Source organism: Cannabis sativa, chromosome X (assembly GCF_029168945.1).
Source record: "Cannabis sativa cultivar Pink pepper isolate KNU-18-1 chromosome X, ASM2916894v1, whole genome shotgun sequence".
Classification (NCBI taxonomy): Eukaryota; Viridiplantae; Streptophyta; class Magnoliopsida; order Rosales; family Cannabaceae; genus Cannabis; species Cannabis sativa.
Window position 1 is genome coordinate 22,451,498 of NC_083610.1, and position 17,390 is coordinate 22,468,887.

General features: G+C 30.1%; 2 protein-coding genes across 4 annotated transcripts; one reads left to right on the forward strand and one right to left on the reverse strand.

Moving 5' to 3' along the window:
- The first annotated feature begins 999 nt into the window (after positions 1-999).
- On the forward strand, positions 1,000-3,229 carry LOC115702673 (uncharacterized). 3 transcript variants are annotated; one of them, XM_030630100.2, is made up of 3 exons: positions 1,000-1,158; positions 2,088-2,466; positions 2,557-3,229. In XM_030630100.2, exons 2-3 carry the CDS (start codon positions 2,101-2,103, stop codon positions 3,109-3,111), a joined length of 921 nt encoding a protein of 306 aa, XP_030485960.2. In that variant the 5' UTR covers positions 1,000-1,158; positions 2,088-2,100; the 3' UTR covers positions 3,112-3,229. The 3 variants fall into 3 exon arrangements, with proteins under 3 accessions (XP_030485960.2, XP_030485962.2, XP_060962781.1); XM_030630102.2 differs by having other exon boundaries at positions 2,093-2,466; XM_061106798.1 differs by having other exon boundaries at positions 1,006-1,158; positions 2,101-2,466.
- A 575-nt stretch (positions 3,230-3,804) lies between these two features.
- Positions 3,805-9,539, reverse strand: LOC115702670 (protein ALTERED PHOSPHATE STARVATION RESPONSE 1). The gene is made up of 4 exons (XM_030630096.2): positions 8,179-9,539; positions 7,362-7,570; positions 6,690-6,913; positions 3,805-4,870 (listed from the first exon to the last, which is right to left on the reverse strand). The coding sequence occupies exons 1-4, from the start codon at positions 8,864-8,866 to the stop codon at positions 4,087-4,089; spliced, it is 1,905 nt and encodes a 634-aa protein (XP_030485956.2). The 5' UTR covers positions 8,867-9,539; the 3' UTR covers positions 3,805-4,086.
- Between the last annotated feature and the right edge of the window lie 7,851 nt (positions 9,540-17,390).

Here is a 17,390-nt window from a genome sequence, read left to right on the forward strand (position 1 = left end):
TAAAATATAAGGTCGTAATGATTAATATAATACAATATTTTATTTATAATGTTATTTGTTATTTAATATAGTACGACTTACAAAACGAATCCATCTCCTCATTATTCATTGTGACAAGAGTATTCGTAACACAAATGTGCACTATTAAGTTAAATGCACCACTCAAAGGAGTTGGTTGGAAACAAATGTAGAGTTCAAAGCTATAATAATAATAAATGGTTTTCTTCTCCTTGTGTTTTGGGATCACATTCCAATGCAACGATTTTCTAACAAATATAATGTCTTCAAAAGCACTTTCCATGTTTAGAATCATAAGTAATGGTAACTAATTTGTACTCATCATTAAGAGGTTCATGCCCAAATCCAAGGACATTTGTGAAAGAGTTATGAGAATCAAAATTGAATGATATTTTGACATGGGTATTTCTAGTGGATGGATCATGGATTCCAAATTACTATTCTTTCTTCAAACCATGTTCATAATAAGATAGTGTAATGTATAATATTAATTCTAATTTCAGTATTATAAATATAAGTTATTCAAAATTTCAAATATATATATATAAATTATAATATATTAAGACACAATTATCATTTGATTAAGAATTTAGTCAGAAGATAGGAGTTGTTACTCAGTATGGAAAACGACTAAAGAATAATTGTAAGTTTGTAACTGTGGAGAGCGACTCAAGGATAGTGATCAAAACTCTCAACCAATGGAGAGGACTCTAAATGAGAAATTATGAACTATACTAACTTTTGTAAAAAAATTATTTCATTTTATTTTCTATACTGTAAGAACTTGTAATTTTATCTCAAACTTACAATCAATATAGTTGTTAAAATGTTTCTTCCATCCCTAAAAATTTCTTTTGTAATGATTTTGAAATGTAATTTCATCTTTCTAACTTTATTTTTTTTAAAAAAAAAAGTTTGTGAAATGTATAGTAATACGACATGTCGTTTTAAGTAAGACATATTGTTTAGCTCTTTCTTTCTTCTTCAATTCCTTTCTTTAGTTTTTTCTTATAAAAGAAAATCAATTTTGGTTTGAAGAACTTCATAATCTCCAATCCAATCGGAGAATCATTCCAAAATGTAGTTTTTGTCAAAGCTTCACTCCTCTCCTCAACGCAGACCTTCTTCTACTTCAGCCAGGTAATAAATTAGGGTTTACGAATTGATTTCAAATGTGCCATTTTTACTAATAAATGCTTTGAAATTTTCTAATTCAGATTGTTCTTGTGGCTATTTCATTTCCATTCATTTTCATAAATTTGGTCTTTTTTTATTACTGTGATTCTATGCAGATATGAACCCAATCATTTTCATAGTAGTTTCATATAATAATTTACTAATAATTGATTTTCTAAGTGAACAGAAGGCTAATAATTGAGAGGTAGATTTTGGGTTTATGATATCTGAATTTCATCGAGTTAGTGATTTGAGATTTTTTGAGTTAGATCTTAATACATGTGAGAACTATATAGATTGGTTGTTAATGATTATTTTGGATGGAAAAGAAACTCATTTGGATATTCTCATGTATATCATTCTGATTTTCTCCAATGAACTAAGGTGGTGTTTGGCTCGGGTAATGAAATGGAATGGAATGTAAATCTTTGAAATGAAAGTTGAAAGTAAAGGCCATTGTATTATGAGAAAATTTTAATTATTTTCTTATCCATTCGATTCTATTTATGTTCTCATTCTCATTATGTTTTCATTCCTTCCAACCAAACGCCACCACCACCTCTCATTTGACTGAGAATAGTGAAATGAAGTGAAATATAAAGGAAACAATTTTTATTTCTTCGGTTACACTTTAAAGTATTGGAAGTTATTTCAGTAGAGTAACTATTCTATTTTAAAATAGAAAAGAAAGATAATTCTAATGCAAGATTGAGAAAATAATTAATAACTTTTATATTAATTTTGTATGCGTTTTAAATTTAATTCCATTATATTTCTATGCCTATGATATTTCATTATCAATGCATGTATAGTAATGGGTAATTGCTAAGAACTCTTTGAGATGGACATGTCATATTTTTTCAGTGTATTCTCTAACATAGTTTATGTTGTAGAGTAGTTGTATAGATGGCAAGCCGAGTGACTAGATCAAAGAGCGAACAATCCCAACAGCATCAGCCGCAGGAACAACAAAATAGAGCGAAATGGACATCATTTCTTACCAAAATTCTTGCAGATTTGATGGTTGAACAAGTTTACAAAGGGAATAGGCAAAACAATTATTTTGTCAAGAAATCTTGGGAGCACATGTGTGACGGTTTCTATAGAAAAACAGGTCTTAAATGGGACAAGGACCAACTAAAGAGCCGGTATGCTGTGCTGAGGAAGCAGTATGCTACTTTAAAGTCCCTTCTCGGTCGAGGTGGTTTCACTTGGGATGAAACTACAGGAACTATTACTGCGAGTGAGAAAGCATGGACCGAAATCATCAAGGTAGTTGTTTTGTTTCGCTATATGATGTTTTGTGTGCAAAGATAAAATTTCGAAATGTGTCTTAGGTGAAGGAGTCTTTTTCTTAAACAGGAACTTCCTGATGCTGAGTCTTTGAGAACTAGTGGCTGCCCCATTTACAAAAAGCTATGCACTATATTCTCAGAATCAGTAACCAACGGGAAGCATGATCAGTCTGCTGAAGTCGGGGAAAAGACTCCATCAAAGATCAATCAAACAACACCCTTGTCCCTGCAGCAGCAGTCCTCATCTGAATCAGAAGAAGCTGATGATGTTACCGAAAATCAAGATAAAGGTCAGCAGCCTTCCACTCCTATGACTGGTACTACTCGAAAAAGAGGGCGGAAAGGAATTGATGATGCGATTGCTGAAGCTATATTGGAGATGGCAACTGCATCAAAGATGAGGACAACAGCCATACAACAATCGAATGCTGCCAAATACAGTGTTACACAATGTATCAAACTATTGGATGAGATGCAAGGTGTTGATGAGAAACTCTACTTGGCTGCACTCGAAATGTTCAACAAGCCTTTAGCAAGGGAAATATTTTTGTCTCTAAGAGGCGATAAGCGCTTGACTTGGCTACATCGCAAAGTTCTTGGCGAAGCCCACTTACCTTATTAGTTCAACAAAGAAACAACTAGACATGTTTGTTAAGAGAAGAGACTAATTAATAACTTGATTATTTACCTTTGTAAATATGTAGTTGGATAATTTTACTACAAATTTTCTTTGATTTCTAGTTTCTAGTATGTGCTGATACTATAGCAGATCAGGTGCTGAGACAGATGTATTTGGATGTAAATATGCATCTGGTTTGTTTCTCGTTGGGCTCTTCGGATGGATTGTGTCATTGTGTGCTGGTGGCAAATCCAAAGGAACTGATTTGGCTGCTTCTACAAGCGGAAGGAGTTAATTTTGTTGTTACTACTCGACGGAGTTTGTTGAGACTTCCTCTGCCTCGAAAATGGAGGGCCGTGCCAGCCATTCTCAAAGCTCGCCTCTAGACATTTTAATGTTTGTTGTTGTTTCGGTTTTAGTCCTAGAGCTTATGTTTCTCTAGCCAATAGAATCGCTAAAACCGTCCCGACGTTGCAAGGCCGGAGGTCATTTTTATTTTCGGGGAGGTGCAGCCCAATGTGGTAGCAGCTTGTGTACTTGTTTTAATGAATCCCAATTGGTGAAAAAAGAAAAAAAAAAGTTTTTGGCTATGGAAATTAAAATTGTTAGTATAGTTTCTACAAACTAAGATACAGAGGCAGCAGTTTGTTATTTGGAGCTTGTTGATAAGAAAATTCTTAATTTGCAAACAAATAATAATGATAAGAAACCATCACTTAAAACTTAAAAGATAATTAGATAACAAAGAACTACCATATCAAATGTTTTGTGACAAAAGTACTAATAAAGTAATTCGAAACTCGTAGCTCTGGTGCATTTCATACACAAATCTTCAACAGATTTAACCGCTATGTACCAAACCAACTGCGCTAACACCGCTGCTACGACTCTAGCTCTCCCCTGCCTACCAAAAACGACGAACAATCTATGTACAAGAATTCGACCGTTCGTTCTAAAAGATTTAAAAAAAGGCGATTCTTACTGTAGAAGCCTTTTAACATCCACCTCTTGACCGGAACTCTTGGTGTGGTTGTATACTGATTCGAACGCATGCATACACACGCTCGAAAACCCCACCATTCCCTCGAAAACATGAGGCAATCCCATCTGCAAGTTATTTAGTGTCATGGCCCTTGTCACGCTCACTGCCTTTTCATGTTTCGTTTTCTCTTCCTCTGCCTTAGCTCGCAACATTTCCACCTTTAATCGCTTCTCAGCTACCGGGTTTCTTCTAGAAACACCACCCGAGGATTCAGGCACCGAGTAAGGGCCGTACTTGGATTCCAATGATCTAAGGTTCGCTACCTTTTTCTCGAGTTCTTTAAACACAGCTTCTGATTTCTTCTTTTGTTTATGTTCCTCCGCTTGTTGAACAACAATGGCGTGGATCACCGTTAAGAAGCTCTTGATTCCCTCGGAAGCTACTTTGTCGGGAATGCGATCAATTGCGAGATGCCATTCTTCACAAAGAGAGTAGATTTTCGATTCTTGACCGGTTCTCGAGAGTGGATTTTTGTTAAATTGGAAGAGGCTAAGTCGGAGCCATCCCGTGAGGGATTGGATGTAATCTTGTTGAGCTTTAACCATGTTGCAAAATGACATATGCCATTGTTGTACTTGAAGCTCGAGCTCGAGTGTTGATTGGCGGTGAAGCTCGGAAGTTGGTTCGGTGGACGGGATGGCATTGAGGTATTTGAGTTGTTGGACAATATGTTTCTGAACTTGGTGGCACTCATACATGCTCCTCCACATGCACATTAATCTGCAAAGACAAGTAAAGTCATTTGTAAAGTGAGTGTGCTTCTTAACAACAATAGCTCTTATAATTTTTAATTTTTAAAATTAGGTTCTCCGTCTAATCCTACAATTTTTTTTACTCGAACCTCAGATCTCGTGGGAGCAAATCACATGTTTAACCGTTTGAACTACTTAAAACGCACATTAAGTCAATCCATGAGAATAAAATTACGACCAACATGAGAGACTTCGAAAAACTAACTTCTCGAGCCTTAATTACGAAAAACTTGAAGAAAAATCTATACTTTACACCGAAAACCTTGTAAATTGAGTAAGTTGGCAACAACAAGGAATTGGACAAGATTTTACTTACATCCCAATCGAGCTATATAGCAATGCTGGTTACAATATAAAATTACGACTAACATGAGAAAGAGTTAAAATAGACGGTAAAAACTTTAGAAACTTTGAAAAACCAACAACTTGAGCCTTACAATTTGACCTACTCGCCTAACAATTCTCGAGCCTTAATGACCAAACACTTGAACAACATTATTCTTTAAACCGAAAACCTAGTAAATTGAGTAAGTTAGCAACAACAACAAGGAATTGGACAACAAGATTGTACTTTCATCCCAATCGAGCCATATAGCGATGCTCGATTTTCTTATGTTGAATACTACATCCTAGAATCAATTTAAAAAACATTGAGCACAAGTTTTTTTTTTTATTTATATCTTTCTTTAAAATAAATAAATAAGGAAGAGATGTGGTAACTGTGACTGTGAGCTATCTTTACAAAGAAAGAAAAGAGAGAAGGACACAAGAAAAGATAAAAGCAGTCAATAAAGTAAAGTTCTTTACTGTACCATTTCAGCATCATTTTCTGAGCTGAGTCCTTCATTCAGAATAAAAAAGTGAACTTTTTACTCACATAAGCCACATAAATACAATTTTTTTGGGTCATTAAATTCAGATATAAAACTTTCTAGTTCCTAACAAAAATATATATAAATTAGACATAAAAAAGAAAAATAGGGTTATGGGCATCTTATTATAAGGGTACCTTGTCAAATACTAAAGAAGAGTGTGAGTGTGACATCAATTGGGAAAAAAAAAACAAAAAAAATAAAATTCCAAAAGATTTCAATTTTAAAATAAACATTGTATAATTTTCTTAATATATAGGGAAGTTGGATTTTGGTGGAAAATAAAAATGTAAAAAAAATGGGAAAATAATAATAATAATAAAAACCCATGTTTGGTATAGAATAAAATTTTTAAAAACAAGTCATGTTTAGTTAGTGATTTTTAAAAACAATATTGACTAAAAGTGTATAATTTTTAAAATTCTTGTTTTTTGTAACTTTGTTTTCTGAAAACTGTTTTAAAAAAACAAGGCCAAACAAGCCAAATTGTTTTCAAAAAATAATTTTCTGTTTTTAAAAACAAAAAACAATTTTTTAGTTATGATGCCAAACATGCACTAACTATTTTTTTATTCTCTACACTTTTTTTTTCTCTATATTTTCCTTTCCTCACCCAAAAAATCCAACCTCCTAACATAACCTAAATTATTTTCTCTGAAAAAAACTATTGGTAAAATTCACCAAATAAAGCCTAAAAGATTTTCAAAGAGACAATATATGGTATTAAAATGGATTAATTACCCATTTACCCTTCAAAACAAACTTAAAGAAAGTAAAAAAGAACTCTAATATGAAACCAACCAAAATTCTCCATTTTCACACTATAGCTTCACAAACTGGATAAGAATTGTACAGACATACAAACATAAATATAACATAGTACAAAACAAAGTGATAGAGAAAGAGTTGACTAACCCTTTGACTAGGTCAATAAGCTGAGGATGTAACTCTGTCTCTCTGAGTTTAATTATTTCAGTAGAAGTTGACTCAATAGCTTGAGAAGAAACCATCATTTCTGACTCCAATTTCTCAACTTCTTTCTTTGTCTTCTCAGTCTTCATATAATCACCTCTCTTCATTTCTAGCTTCTTCAAAATTGACATTTTCTTTTCATGTTCTTTTTTTATGGTCTCCACACCCTTAAATAATAAAAAAGAAAAAGGGTAATTAGAGAAAAAAATTTAAGCCCCCGAGCTAGGTGGGTCCTAAGCACAGACCTAGCAAACCTAGACCAAGTGTCAGGCCTGATTAGCGGCAAAATCATTTTACGTTTTGATTTAAATATACTTAACCCCTTAAACCTTCTTAAGCTTATTTTTCTTTACAAACTTAATGTGATAGTAAAATCTCGAAGCTAATACAGGTAATCCAGTTGCAATGATATCTAACTGACGCATCAAATTTGTAAAAAAAATATAAACATAAGAAGATTTTACCACCCAAAAAAAATAAAAGGGTCAAATGTATAAAATCCAAACATAAGAGAATTTTGTCTCTAATAACCCCAAAGAAAACACTAACATGGTCAACTACAATAGAAACCAATGTGAACAAACAAAACAAAACAAAATCTTCTTAGTTTCTTACCTTAACTTCTTCAAATAGTTTCTTTTCCCAAGCATAAAGTCTCTCGATAGTAGAACAATGACTCCCATTAATATTATTATTATTATTGAAATTTCCAATATTATGATTGAAAATATTACTTTGGACTACTCCTCCTCCATAAAGCTTGGGATTTGAACCCCATGACCATGAAGATGGACTCAAGCTCCAACCATAGTTATAAACCTTACCTGGAAAAAAAAACACTACCATTATATTAATTACACTAAATTTGTATCACAAATATATCTAAATTATCATAACTTGTATTAGGTACTCAATTTTGTTTATTTTTTCATTGAAAATATCCAATTATAAGCAAATTTATGCTACAAAAATTACCTCCATTACTACTCGCAATAGAAAAAAATATTTGCATTTGTAGCAAATAATTACCTCCATTATTTGTACTCAAATAATTATTAATTTAGCAGCAAAAACACCAAATTATTAAATTTGTAACATTTAAGTACTCATTTTTTTTTACAATAAAAGTATCCAATTCTAAGCAAATTTGACACTAAATAAACAAATTTAAGTACATACAAAAAAAATGGTAAATAATTTGGACATTTAGCTAGCTACAATTTATTTTTTCCCCCAATAATATCTAATATATAAATCATTTACCACATATTTATGGGAAAAAATACTTTTTTTTTGTACCACATATATTCAAATTATCAATAAAAATAAAACTCTAGTCACTTTTGCGTCAAATATCAAAATAAAAAAATAAAAAACATTTTCCATATTTTTCTTATGTAAAATATAATTAATTAATTAATTTTTTTATTACCTCCATTGTTGCTCTGAGTAGAAAAACCAGAGCTCGGAACTTCCAACAATGCCGAAAGCTGAGAACCAGCCTCAGCAGCTTTAAGCAAATACTCATCAAGCTCTTTAATAATCTCAACTAAATCCTTACTATTCCTCGAAACCACCATAGCCAACTCACTCGAACTCTCCTTCGAAAATCCACTCACAACAGAAGGCGGTGCCGCCGTACTCGCCGCTCCGGTGACCGTCACAGCCACCGTGGTTCCGTCATCCCATTCTTCCTCAGTCACCGACCGCGACGAAGAAGGGACAAAAGGGTCCCAGAAATCCCAAGTCGATGACGGAGCCGGCGGCGGTGGAGGCGGCGGCGGAGGAGGAGGAGGAAGAGCAGGGGAAGCTGTTACTGATGTCCACGTGTCAGAACTTGGGCTCATTGGGATTTGTGGCGGTGGTGGAGATGGTGATGGGTTTACCGGCGGTGGCGGTGGGCGGTGGTGGTGGTGGAGATGGAGATGGAGATGGAGATGGGTTTCTGCATTGGCGAAGTGAAGAAGAGCTGAGCCAGTTGTTCGGAGAGAACGAAGATACATTGTGTGAGATGCTGACATGGCTTGACGAGCTTTGACTAAGTGTTTCATGTATCTCTTTCGAGATTTACATCGACTAACTGTTTCTTCTCTCTCTATTCTTGAGTAACAACAACCCATGATTTTATTTGATTTGATTTGATGAAGAACAAATAAAAATCCAATCTTTAATGGCAGAACAGAACCCTCTTCTTCTTCTTCAAGCTTTCATTAATGGCAGAACTGAAGAGGAGGGGTTTCTTCTGTTTGAAGCTTGAAATAAAAAACTCAACTTTCTCTTCTTCTTTGGGTTTTGAAGTTTCAAGCTTTCATTAATGGCAGAAAAGAACCCTCTTCTTCTTCTTCTGTTGGGTCTGAGTTTTTAAGTGGAGAAAAAGAGATTTCTTTGGGTTTTGGGGTTTGAAGTGATATTAAACTAAAGTTAAGGTTAATAATAAAACAGAAGTATGAAAAGGAAAGATATAATAAGTTTATTTATTTGACTGAAAATGACAGAGGTTGGAGTAACTTGATGTTGTTCATCTTCTTGTTATGGTTAAAAAAGATCTGTACTTACATTGATTTGATCCGAAAGTTGAAGTTGAAGATTTAGGTTTGAGTTTGGGTTTGGGATTTTGAGTTTGAGTTTTGGAATGTGGTGAGTGAAGAAGAGCAAAGCATAGCTGCATAGGACAGGTTTAAGAGAGAGACAATGTACTGTGTACTTTGGGCAGAGAGCCACTATTTCCCAAATACACCATGTTTTTTTATTTTTTTAATTCCAAAATTAACCTAATCTCATTATATTAATTAGGACTTTTGAGTTTGGCTCCTAAAATATTGAGCATTCTTATCAAGCATATATAAGTGGGATAAGATTTTGTTCTCTAATGTATTTTTACGGAATGTATTTCTTGATACATTAGATGAGTTTTAGGGTATATTAAATGAGTGTCAAAATACGTTTCTACTTTTTAATCCTAATTATCCCTAGATCAATCTCAGCCGTCAGATCAAATAACTTTCTCCTCTAACAGCTGCCGTACATCACGGATTACAATCTGTGAAAGTACAATAACGGAACAAAATCATATCCCTATATAAATATCCACTAATTTTTATAGGTAGCGTCCTTTGATCAAAGAAAATTACATTGTATATTCACTTTATTTTATATGTTTTAATTATTATTTTTATTTTTATATTTTTTAAAATATACTTACTTTTATAAATGATGTCTCAATTATACCTCTTAAATTAATGTAAATTATATGTTAGACTTAGGTAAAATGTGAGAATATATTAGACAATACATTCACAAAAGTAGGTACATTTTAATAAAATATAATTTGAAGGCATTTTTGATTAATGGATACAAAAAAGAGGTCTTTCTCAACTTATCTCCTATGATTAGTTAGCGATATTTCTTTAAAGTTATTTTCTTATGTTATACGACCTGATACTTAATTATACTAATAACAGTATGATATCAAAGAGTGTATTAGGCACCAGTGATACTTTTTAGTAATTCTCTAAATTATACTATATCATACTTTTCGAATTCTTGAGGCCTTCCAAAATTTTCAAACAACTATTGAAATTGTTAAATTTAAAAATTTTATCTAATTTTATTAACTTAAATTTAATGTGGATAAAAATTTAAAGATCATGTTTTGATACATGTCAAAATTTAAAAGACACGATATGATAAATATCAAAATTTAGGGAAACCATTAGGTACATGTACAATGTTCACATTAGTAAAATTAAATGGAAATAAATAAAAGTTATTGTGTCCAATAATTTTAAGGCTAATTAGGATTTTTGCACCCTGAACTTTGATATGTACCAAATCATGTTCCTTGAACTTTTAAGCTTGTTAAAAATGCCTCCTGAACTATTGACATTGTTGAATTTAAAGACTTTTATCTAATTTCATTCAATTTTACTAATTCAGTGATTGTTTATGTACTAAAACATGCTCCCTATACTTTGATATCTACCAAATTATACCCCTCGAACTTTGACATGTACTAAATCTAAATCATGCCCCCTGAACTTTTATCCATGTTAGACTTTTTTACTAAAATTGGACAAAAATCCTTAAATCTAACAATTCGCGATGCATTTTTAACGGCCTTAAAAATTCATGGGGCATGATTTGGTACATGTTAAAGTTCAAGGGGCAAAAATCCTAAGTAGCCTAATTTTAATAGTTCTAGAAAAAATTTTAACGGTCTAAAAAATCCAGAAAACATATTTTAATAAATATTAAAATTTAGAGAACAAAAATTATATTTTTTTTTCTTTTATTAATCAATTTTATAAGGTTTAAAGGTGTTTTTTTTTTATTTTGTTTTTTCCCGTAAAAATGAGAAAATAATTTGCAAGTCACATTAATTAATTAATAGAAACGTAATAAAGGTTTTTTTATTTCTTTTTAGAATATATTATAGGTATGTAATTAAAATTGTAATTTTTTTAATTGAGAAAAACGTGTTGATATTGTAAATTGAAAAAAAAATATTCACTTCAAAATTGTAAATATTAAAAGTGACCGGATCATGTAAGATTGGTGAGAAAAAAAAAACTACTATTTTGAGGGAGAATGTTAAAGAGTCTCAAATTGATAATATGTTGAAACTAAATACCATATATAAGATGCATAAACTACTCCTCTCATTATTGCCAATTAATTTTGAGATGGAACCTTATGCACCTTACCATACACTCACCTATTCTACTACCTTAACTATACACTTTCGCATTCTACTATGATATCAAAGTTAAATTAAAACTCTAACGAGTAACTGATCCAAATCTAAAAATTGGTCCAAAAAGACGAGCCAAAAAAGCTGCTTGTGATTCGGGAATAGTGAGTCAAAAAGAGCTGCTGTGAACGTGTTAAAAATAGTCACCATCTTGAGTGGGAATCTCATGCATCTTACTATATGCACTTTTATTTATTTTGATATTTGAAATAATTTTTTAGCTAATTTTTCTTAATGATCATGTACGTTATAGTTATTTAAGACATCTTTCAAAATTTTAAGAAATTCGAAAAAAATTAACATACTAAAAATAGGGTTCAAATAGTGTATTACACTCGTGCCTATTTTTATTTTACACTTATATAAAATAAATTGTTTGAACAATACTTTTTATATTGTAAATTATTTTGAATTTATTAAAATTTTGTATTAAATAACTATAATATAAGTAAATATATATAAAAAAAAAAAATTGAACTTAAAATTTGTTTTGGATACCAAAATAAGTATCAGTATATTTACATTTGTTGCATTATTATTTTTCATTTTAGTGATATTAAATGAGACTATTTTCGGCCTGCTCTCATCTTCTTCTCAGCACCGGAGGTAAGGTTCATCCTGACATTCTTTTATCTTGTTCTCTCTTCAATAAGATTAGAGTTAAGTTCTCTTTAGTTTTTTGTCATTTTTTTCATCAATGAATTCGTGTAGGTTTGTTCTGTTCTAATCAATGTCAAAATATATAGAAAAAATCTTTAAAGTTTATATGGTGTTGTTTTCTTATAAGATCTACCATCAAGTTTTTTCTTTTGCATTTTAAATTTTGTATATTCTGTTTTTAATTTTATTATTTTTCTTGTATAATCTTGTTTTGATAGTTGTAAGAGGAAAGAGTACGGAGCAAACTATAAAGATTTTTTCAAAGAATTTGTTATCCGAAAATTTCTTGTTTCTATAATGTTGAATTGTTATAATGGGATATAATGTAATCTTTTTGTTATTGGTTTGTTCTATATTTGCGCCATTTTTATGGCTTTGGCGCCTTACAAGGCTATAGCCTATTATATGGCTGGCCCCTAATTATTTAGGGTAGTTTGTTTAAAATTTTACGGCTTCTTGTATTGAAAATATAACAAAATGTTAGCACAATAAAATTGCAAAATAAACAAGTTATGCACTAGATAAATTTTAAGTTAAAGTATGCTGTAAAGAAATTTTAAAGTGATATTTTAAAAATATTTTCAAGTGAAATAAGGTTTAAGGAGGATTAAGTTTAAACGATAATAGCTTTTAGCTATGGTTGGTTCATATTTTTAGGAATTATTAGCAAAAAGGGAAAGTGGTAGAATTTAGTATTCAGATTCTAATATTATTATTTAAAATTAATCAAGTAATTTGAAGAGTAATAAATACGAAGATATTGTAATAAAAGGAGGTGTGAATACTAATTGTCAAATGCGAATTTATTGTGTTCAGATATATTTGGAAAGTCAAACTTTATGGAATTTGGTTTGTAATCTATGTCGTATAAGAAGGTATCATTATAAATGTTTTATGGTGATATAATTTTTGGAAGTTTTACAACTTGTCTTTTGGAAATTAAAATAGGAATAATTATGTCATAATAACTGAATTGCATTATTTTAACTAATTTCAATTCAATATAGATTGATTTGATTATAATAAAGTTTTACCATAAATAAATATGTATAAAAATTAATTTTTTGGGGATAAGTACAATAAAGAAAATTGTAATTTTTTGGAAATGCAGACATTAATAATGAATTAATATGGTTGATTTTGTTTATTTTGGGAAGGATTATGGAATTAATGGGTCATTAATGCTTAATAATCAATGTTATTTTGTTTCATTGTATTGAATTACACTAATCATTGATAATCAAGGTTATTGAATACATTATTCGTTGCTTACTTTATTATTGCGATAATTTTCAAAGTAAACTTTTGATATCCTATGGATGGGAGCATTGCAGGTTTTTGTTATTACTAGATTACATATCAAAAGTTTTTAGGTTTTAGGGTCTTAGTAAGGGATAGTAATCCTAAGATGATGATGAAGTAAAATACAAGAGTTAAGTTGCTACTAGCCAAAGGGTTTCCCTTTGGCTAGTTATAGTATTTTATATGGGGATCTAGGTTTTCAATTTTGAGTTTTGAGTGTTTTGATCGGATTGATTATTTTCTAATAAAATTTTTTGGTTTTTTGATTTGTTTTCAGTTTATTCAGATTCATTAGCTTTGGTGACGACTATCAACAATGGGGAGATGTATTTCAACAAGTTAGGAGTGTTGTTTGAAGATGTTATAGTTTTATTGTCTAAATTTCCGGGGGCAGTTTTGTCCCATGTGGCTCGCTCTGAGAATTTAGCGGCCCATGGCTTGGCAAAGCATGCTCTGCGGTTAGACGATGAGCTATCCTGGTTCGAGGAGGTTCCAGCGCTGGTGGCGGACGTGGGCGTCGTAAATTCATGAGTGATTCTAATCACTTTGTCAAAAAAAAAAAAAAAAGTATCAGTATATTTCTTTTAAAGCAATTGTTGTATAAAAGCACCTTAAAATATATACATTTTTATTATTACTAAGTGAAGCTGTGAAGAGATAATAGATAACACTTTTTCTTTTCTTTTCTTTCTTTCTGTTTTTCTTTTAGAATGATAACACTCATTTTTATTTTGCTAAAGAAAAAAATATATATAATCTCCGATTTGGATTCTTAAAGAAAAAATATATATTAAAGTGACACACAAAGTATATTCTCTTACATTTATTTTAATTGCTTTAATATCTTCAAACTAAACAAAACAAAACAAAACATAGGATGATATTCATATATGTTATGTCATATAAGTTTTTACAATAAATATTACTTCTTTTAGAGAAGTGTGATGGTGGGAATCTGTTTGTCACAGAACATTATTTCAGGTTAGTAATTGTATTTTTCTTCAAAGTTAGCAAAAAAAAAAATATATATTTTCTTCAAAATGACCAATAATGCCCTTTTTCTTCTTATGATATTCATCTCTCTTTTTTTAACCCTTGTGTTATTATTAACTGTGAATCATCATATTATTCATTTATTATAAATCAATTTTCATTTGAAAAAAATTAAGATGTGAATAATGTTATCGATTTTTGCATAGTAATTAGTAAAAACGAATTATATAAAATATTATTAATCTTTAAAGCTCGTTTAATATGTCATATAAGGATCATATTGTATTAAATAATAAATAACACTTATATTATATTAATTATTACGACCAAAATTTTAATACAATGTAAGTTATATTATTTGATGCATAACAAATAATCTATATTAGCTTATATTATAATTTTTACAAAAGATTCGTGGTTAATCCTAATTTTTGACCCAAACACGAGACTCTGTCCCGAACTCGAGACTCAGATCCAGACCCGAACTCGAGAAGCAGACTCGAACCTAGACCTGACTCAAATTTCGAATCCGAATCCGGACTCGAACTCGAACCCAGGACCCAAACCCAGACTGAGGACCCGGGACCCAACCCGTAGTGTTGGGGTTGAGTGTATTGAAACTATATTACAATTTTACATAATTTATTAATACAAGTTAATACTAAACATAGTATTGTATCAAATAATATTAATATTAATACAATATAATATAATATAATATAATAAACGGTATTAAACGGGCCCTAAGTGAGATATTGTATTATTTTTTTGAAAAAAAATGGAAATACAATGGAGCAATAAATTAAAGATTATCAAAACAAAAAACTTATGAGCTTGGTCAATTTTGGTTAGCATAAGTGAGCTCAATCAAATAGTACAATATTACATTAATGACAAAGTCATTAATAAAAAGAGAGTACAATAATGATACTATTACTACATATACAATATATTATTTATTTTTACATAAATAAATAGCAATAATAATATTCTTTTTTGTTTGGAATGATGTACAATAATATAGTATTTTTTTTTTGAACATAACAATAATATAGTATTATTCATTCACTATATACTATTAAATACTATTCCTTTATATATAAAGATATATTTGTGTAACATGTGGAAGATACTAAATAATTATTTGTTCTTTTATGGTGTGGCAGCCTGGTCTTGCTAGGAGTACCAATATTGAGTGCCCTATTTCACATGATTTGTAGAGTAGACATCTATTAATTTTACCTTTTTCCAAATAAATAAATAAATAAAGTAAAATTATTACTATTATTTTATATAATAACAGCTTTTATAGGTTCTTTTTTAACTAGATCACCATTTTATTTAATGTAGGCAATTTTCTATTTCCTTTTCTAATCATATGTTTGGTATGGGTATGTATAAATTAATCTAATTTAATGGCAATTTATTTTTAAATATTAGATATTTAATTGTAATTGAATCAAATTGTATATTATTTTTAAATATTTAATTGGATCAGATCGAATATTAGTTGTGATGTCCAAAAATTTAATACGCCTAACATCTAATTAAATTAATTAGTATTTTTATTTAGTTTGGATTAGTAATTAATTTTTTTTTATTATTATACATAAATATATATAAATTATTAAAATTTTACTCATTTTTCGGATGAATCTAATCTAATCTAATACATGTTGGATCTAAAATATTTGATGAATTCAATCCGATCAAAAAAATACTATGACTAAAATATTTGATAAACTTAAATTAAATCAATAAATATATATATGAAATACACTCAATATATATAACCGATCCAATCCAATATCTAATGGATGACTGAAATTAATTGGATCATATCGAATGGTAAAATCTAATATCCAATATATAATTGGATCGAATCTAGATAAGCCTAAAAATATTGGATGTGGTCCAATGAACACCTTAATGTTTGGTAGGGTGTAAAGAGAATTGAGAGGATGGAAAGAGCATTGATATTAGACATCAGTAGTGCCTAGCAACTTCTAGAAGTGGCACTTTACGATTTGTTAGCGATATTTCTTAAAAATTATTACATTAAATTATATAGAACTTGATACTTAATTGCATCAATACCGATATGAGACTTAGAAGGGTGTTAGGCACCAATAATACTTTTTAGTATTTCTCAAAGTATAAAGAAATGAGAGGAGAGGAGATGAGTAATTCATGTACATTGTTTGGTAAGAGAGATAGAGAAGTGAAATGATAGATCACTATGCATCTATAAAATTACTAAATTATTTTCAAATTAGTTTTTTTATTATTTTTTAGAGAATAATTTTCTAATTTTGAACAAATAAAAATGGAGAGTACCAATGTTTCTATAAATTGAAGAATTCAAAGTTGTTTATTTGAGTGGATTTATTATCCTAACACTTTTCTTTTCATTTTAATAACCCTTACCATACAAGAGAATTTGACCTCTCCTCTCTCTTATTTCCCTCATTTCCTTTCTATCCTCCCACTTTCTTCTCTCACCAAAGAGAGAAAAAAATGGGTGGTATACTCAACTTTCTGTGTGGTTGTTTAGTAGTCTTATAAATAAGATTGAAAAGATTTCGAGCACATTGAAGAAAAATAAGATGAGAGAAGTATTATTAGAAGAAATTTGAAGAATGAATGAATAATATTTGAAAATAGAAAAATTAAGCTAAAATACATATAGTAAACCATTTGATGGAGAATTACTTTACAATTTTTGTGCTAATTTTTTAAAACACAACAATTTTAGAAAAGCTATTGAAAGGATTCAAAACATTTTGACTAAAATCAATTCCAAAAATTTATATATATTTTCTTACATAATACCGTCATCTTCCAAATAACTAATAATGCAAAATAAATGCTCTAAGGAAATACAAATCATACAAAAAGAAATTCTATCCCCAATAAAAATAAAAGTAATTTGCTGCATA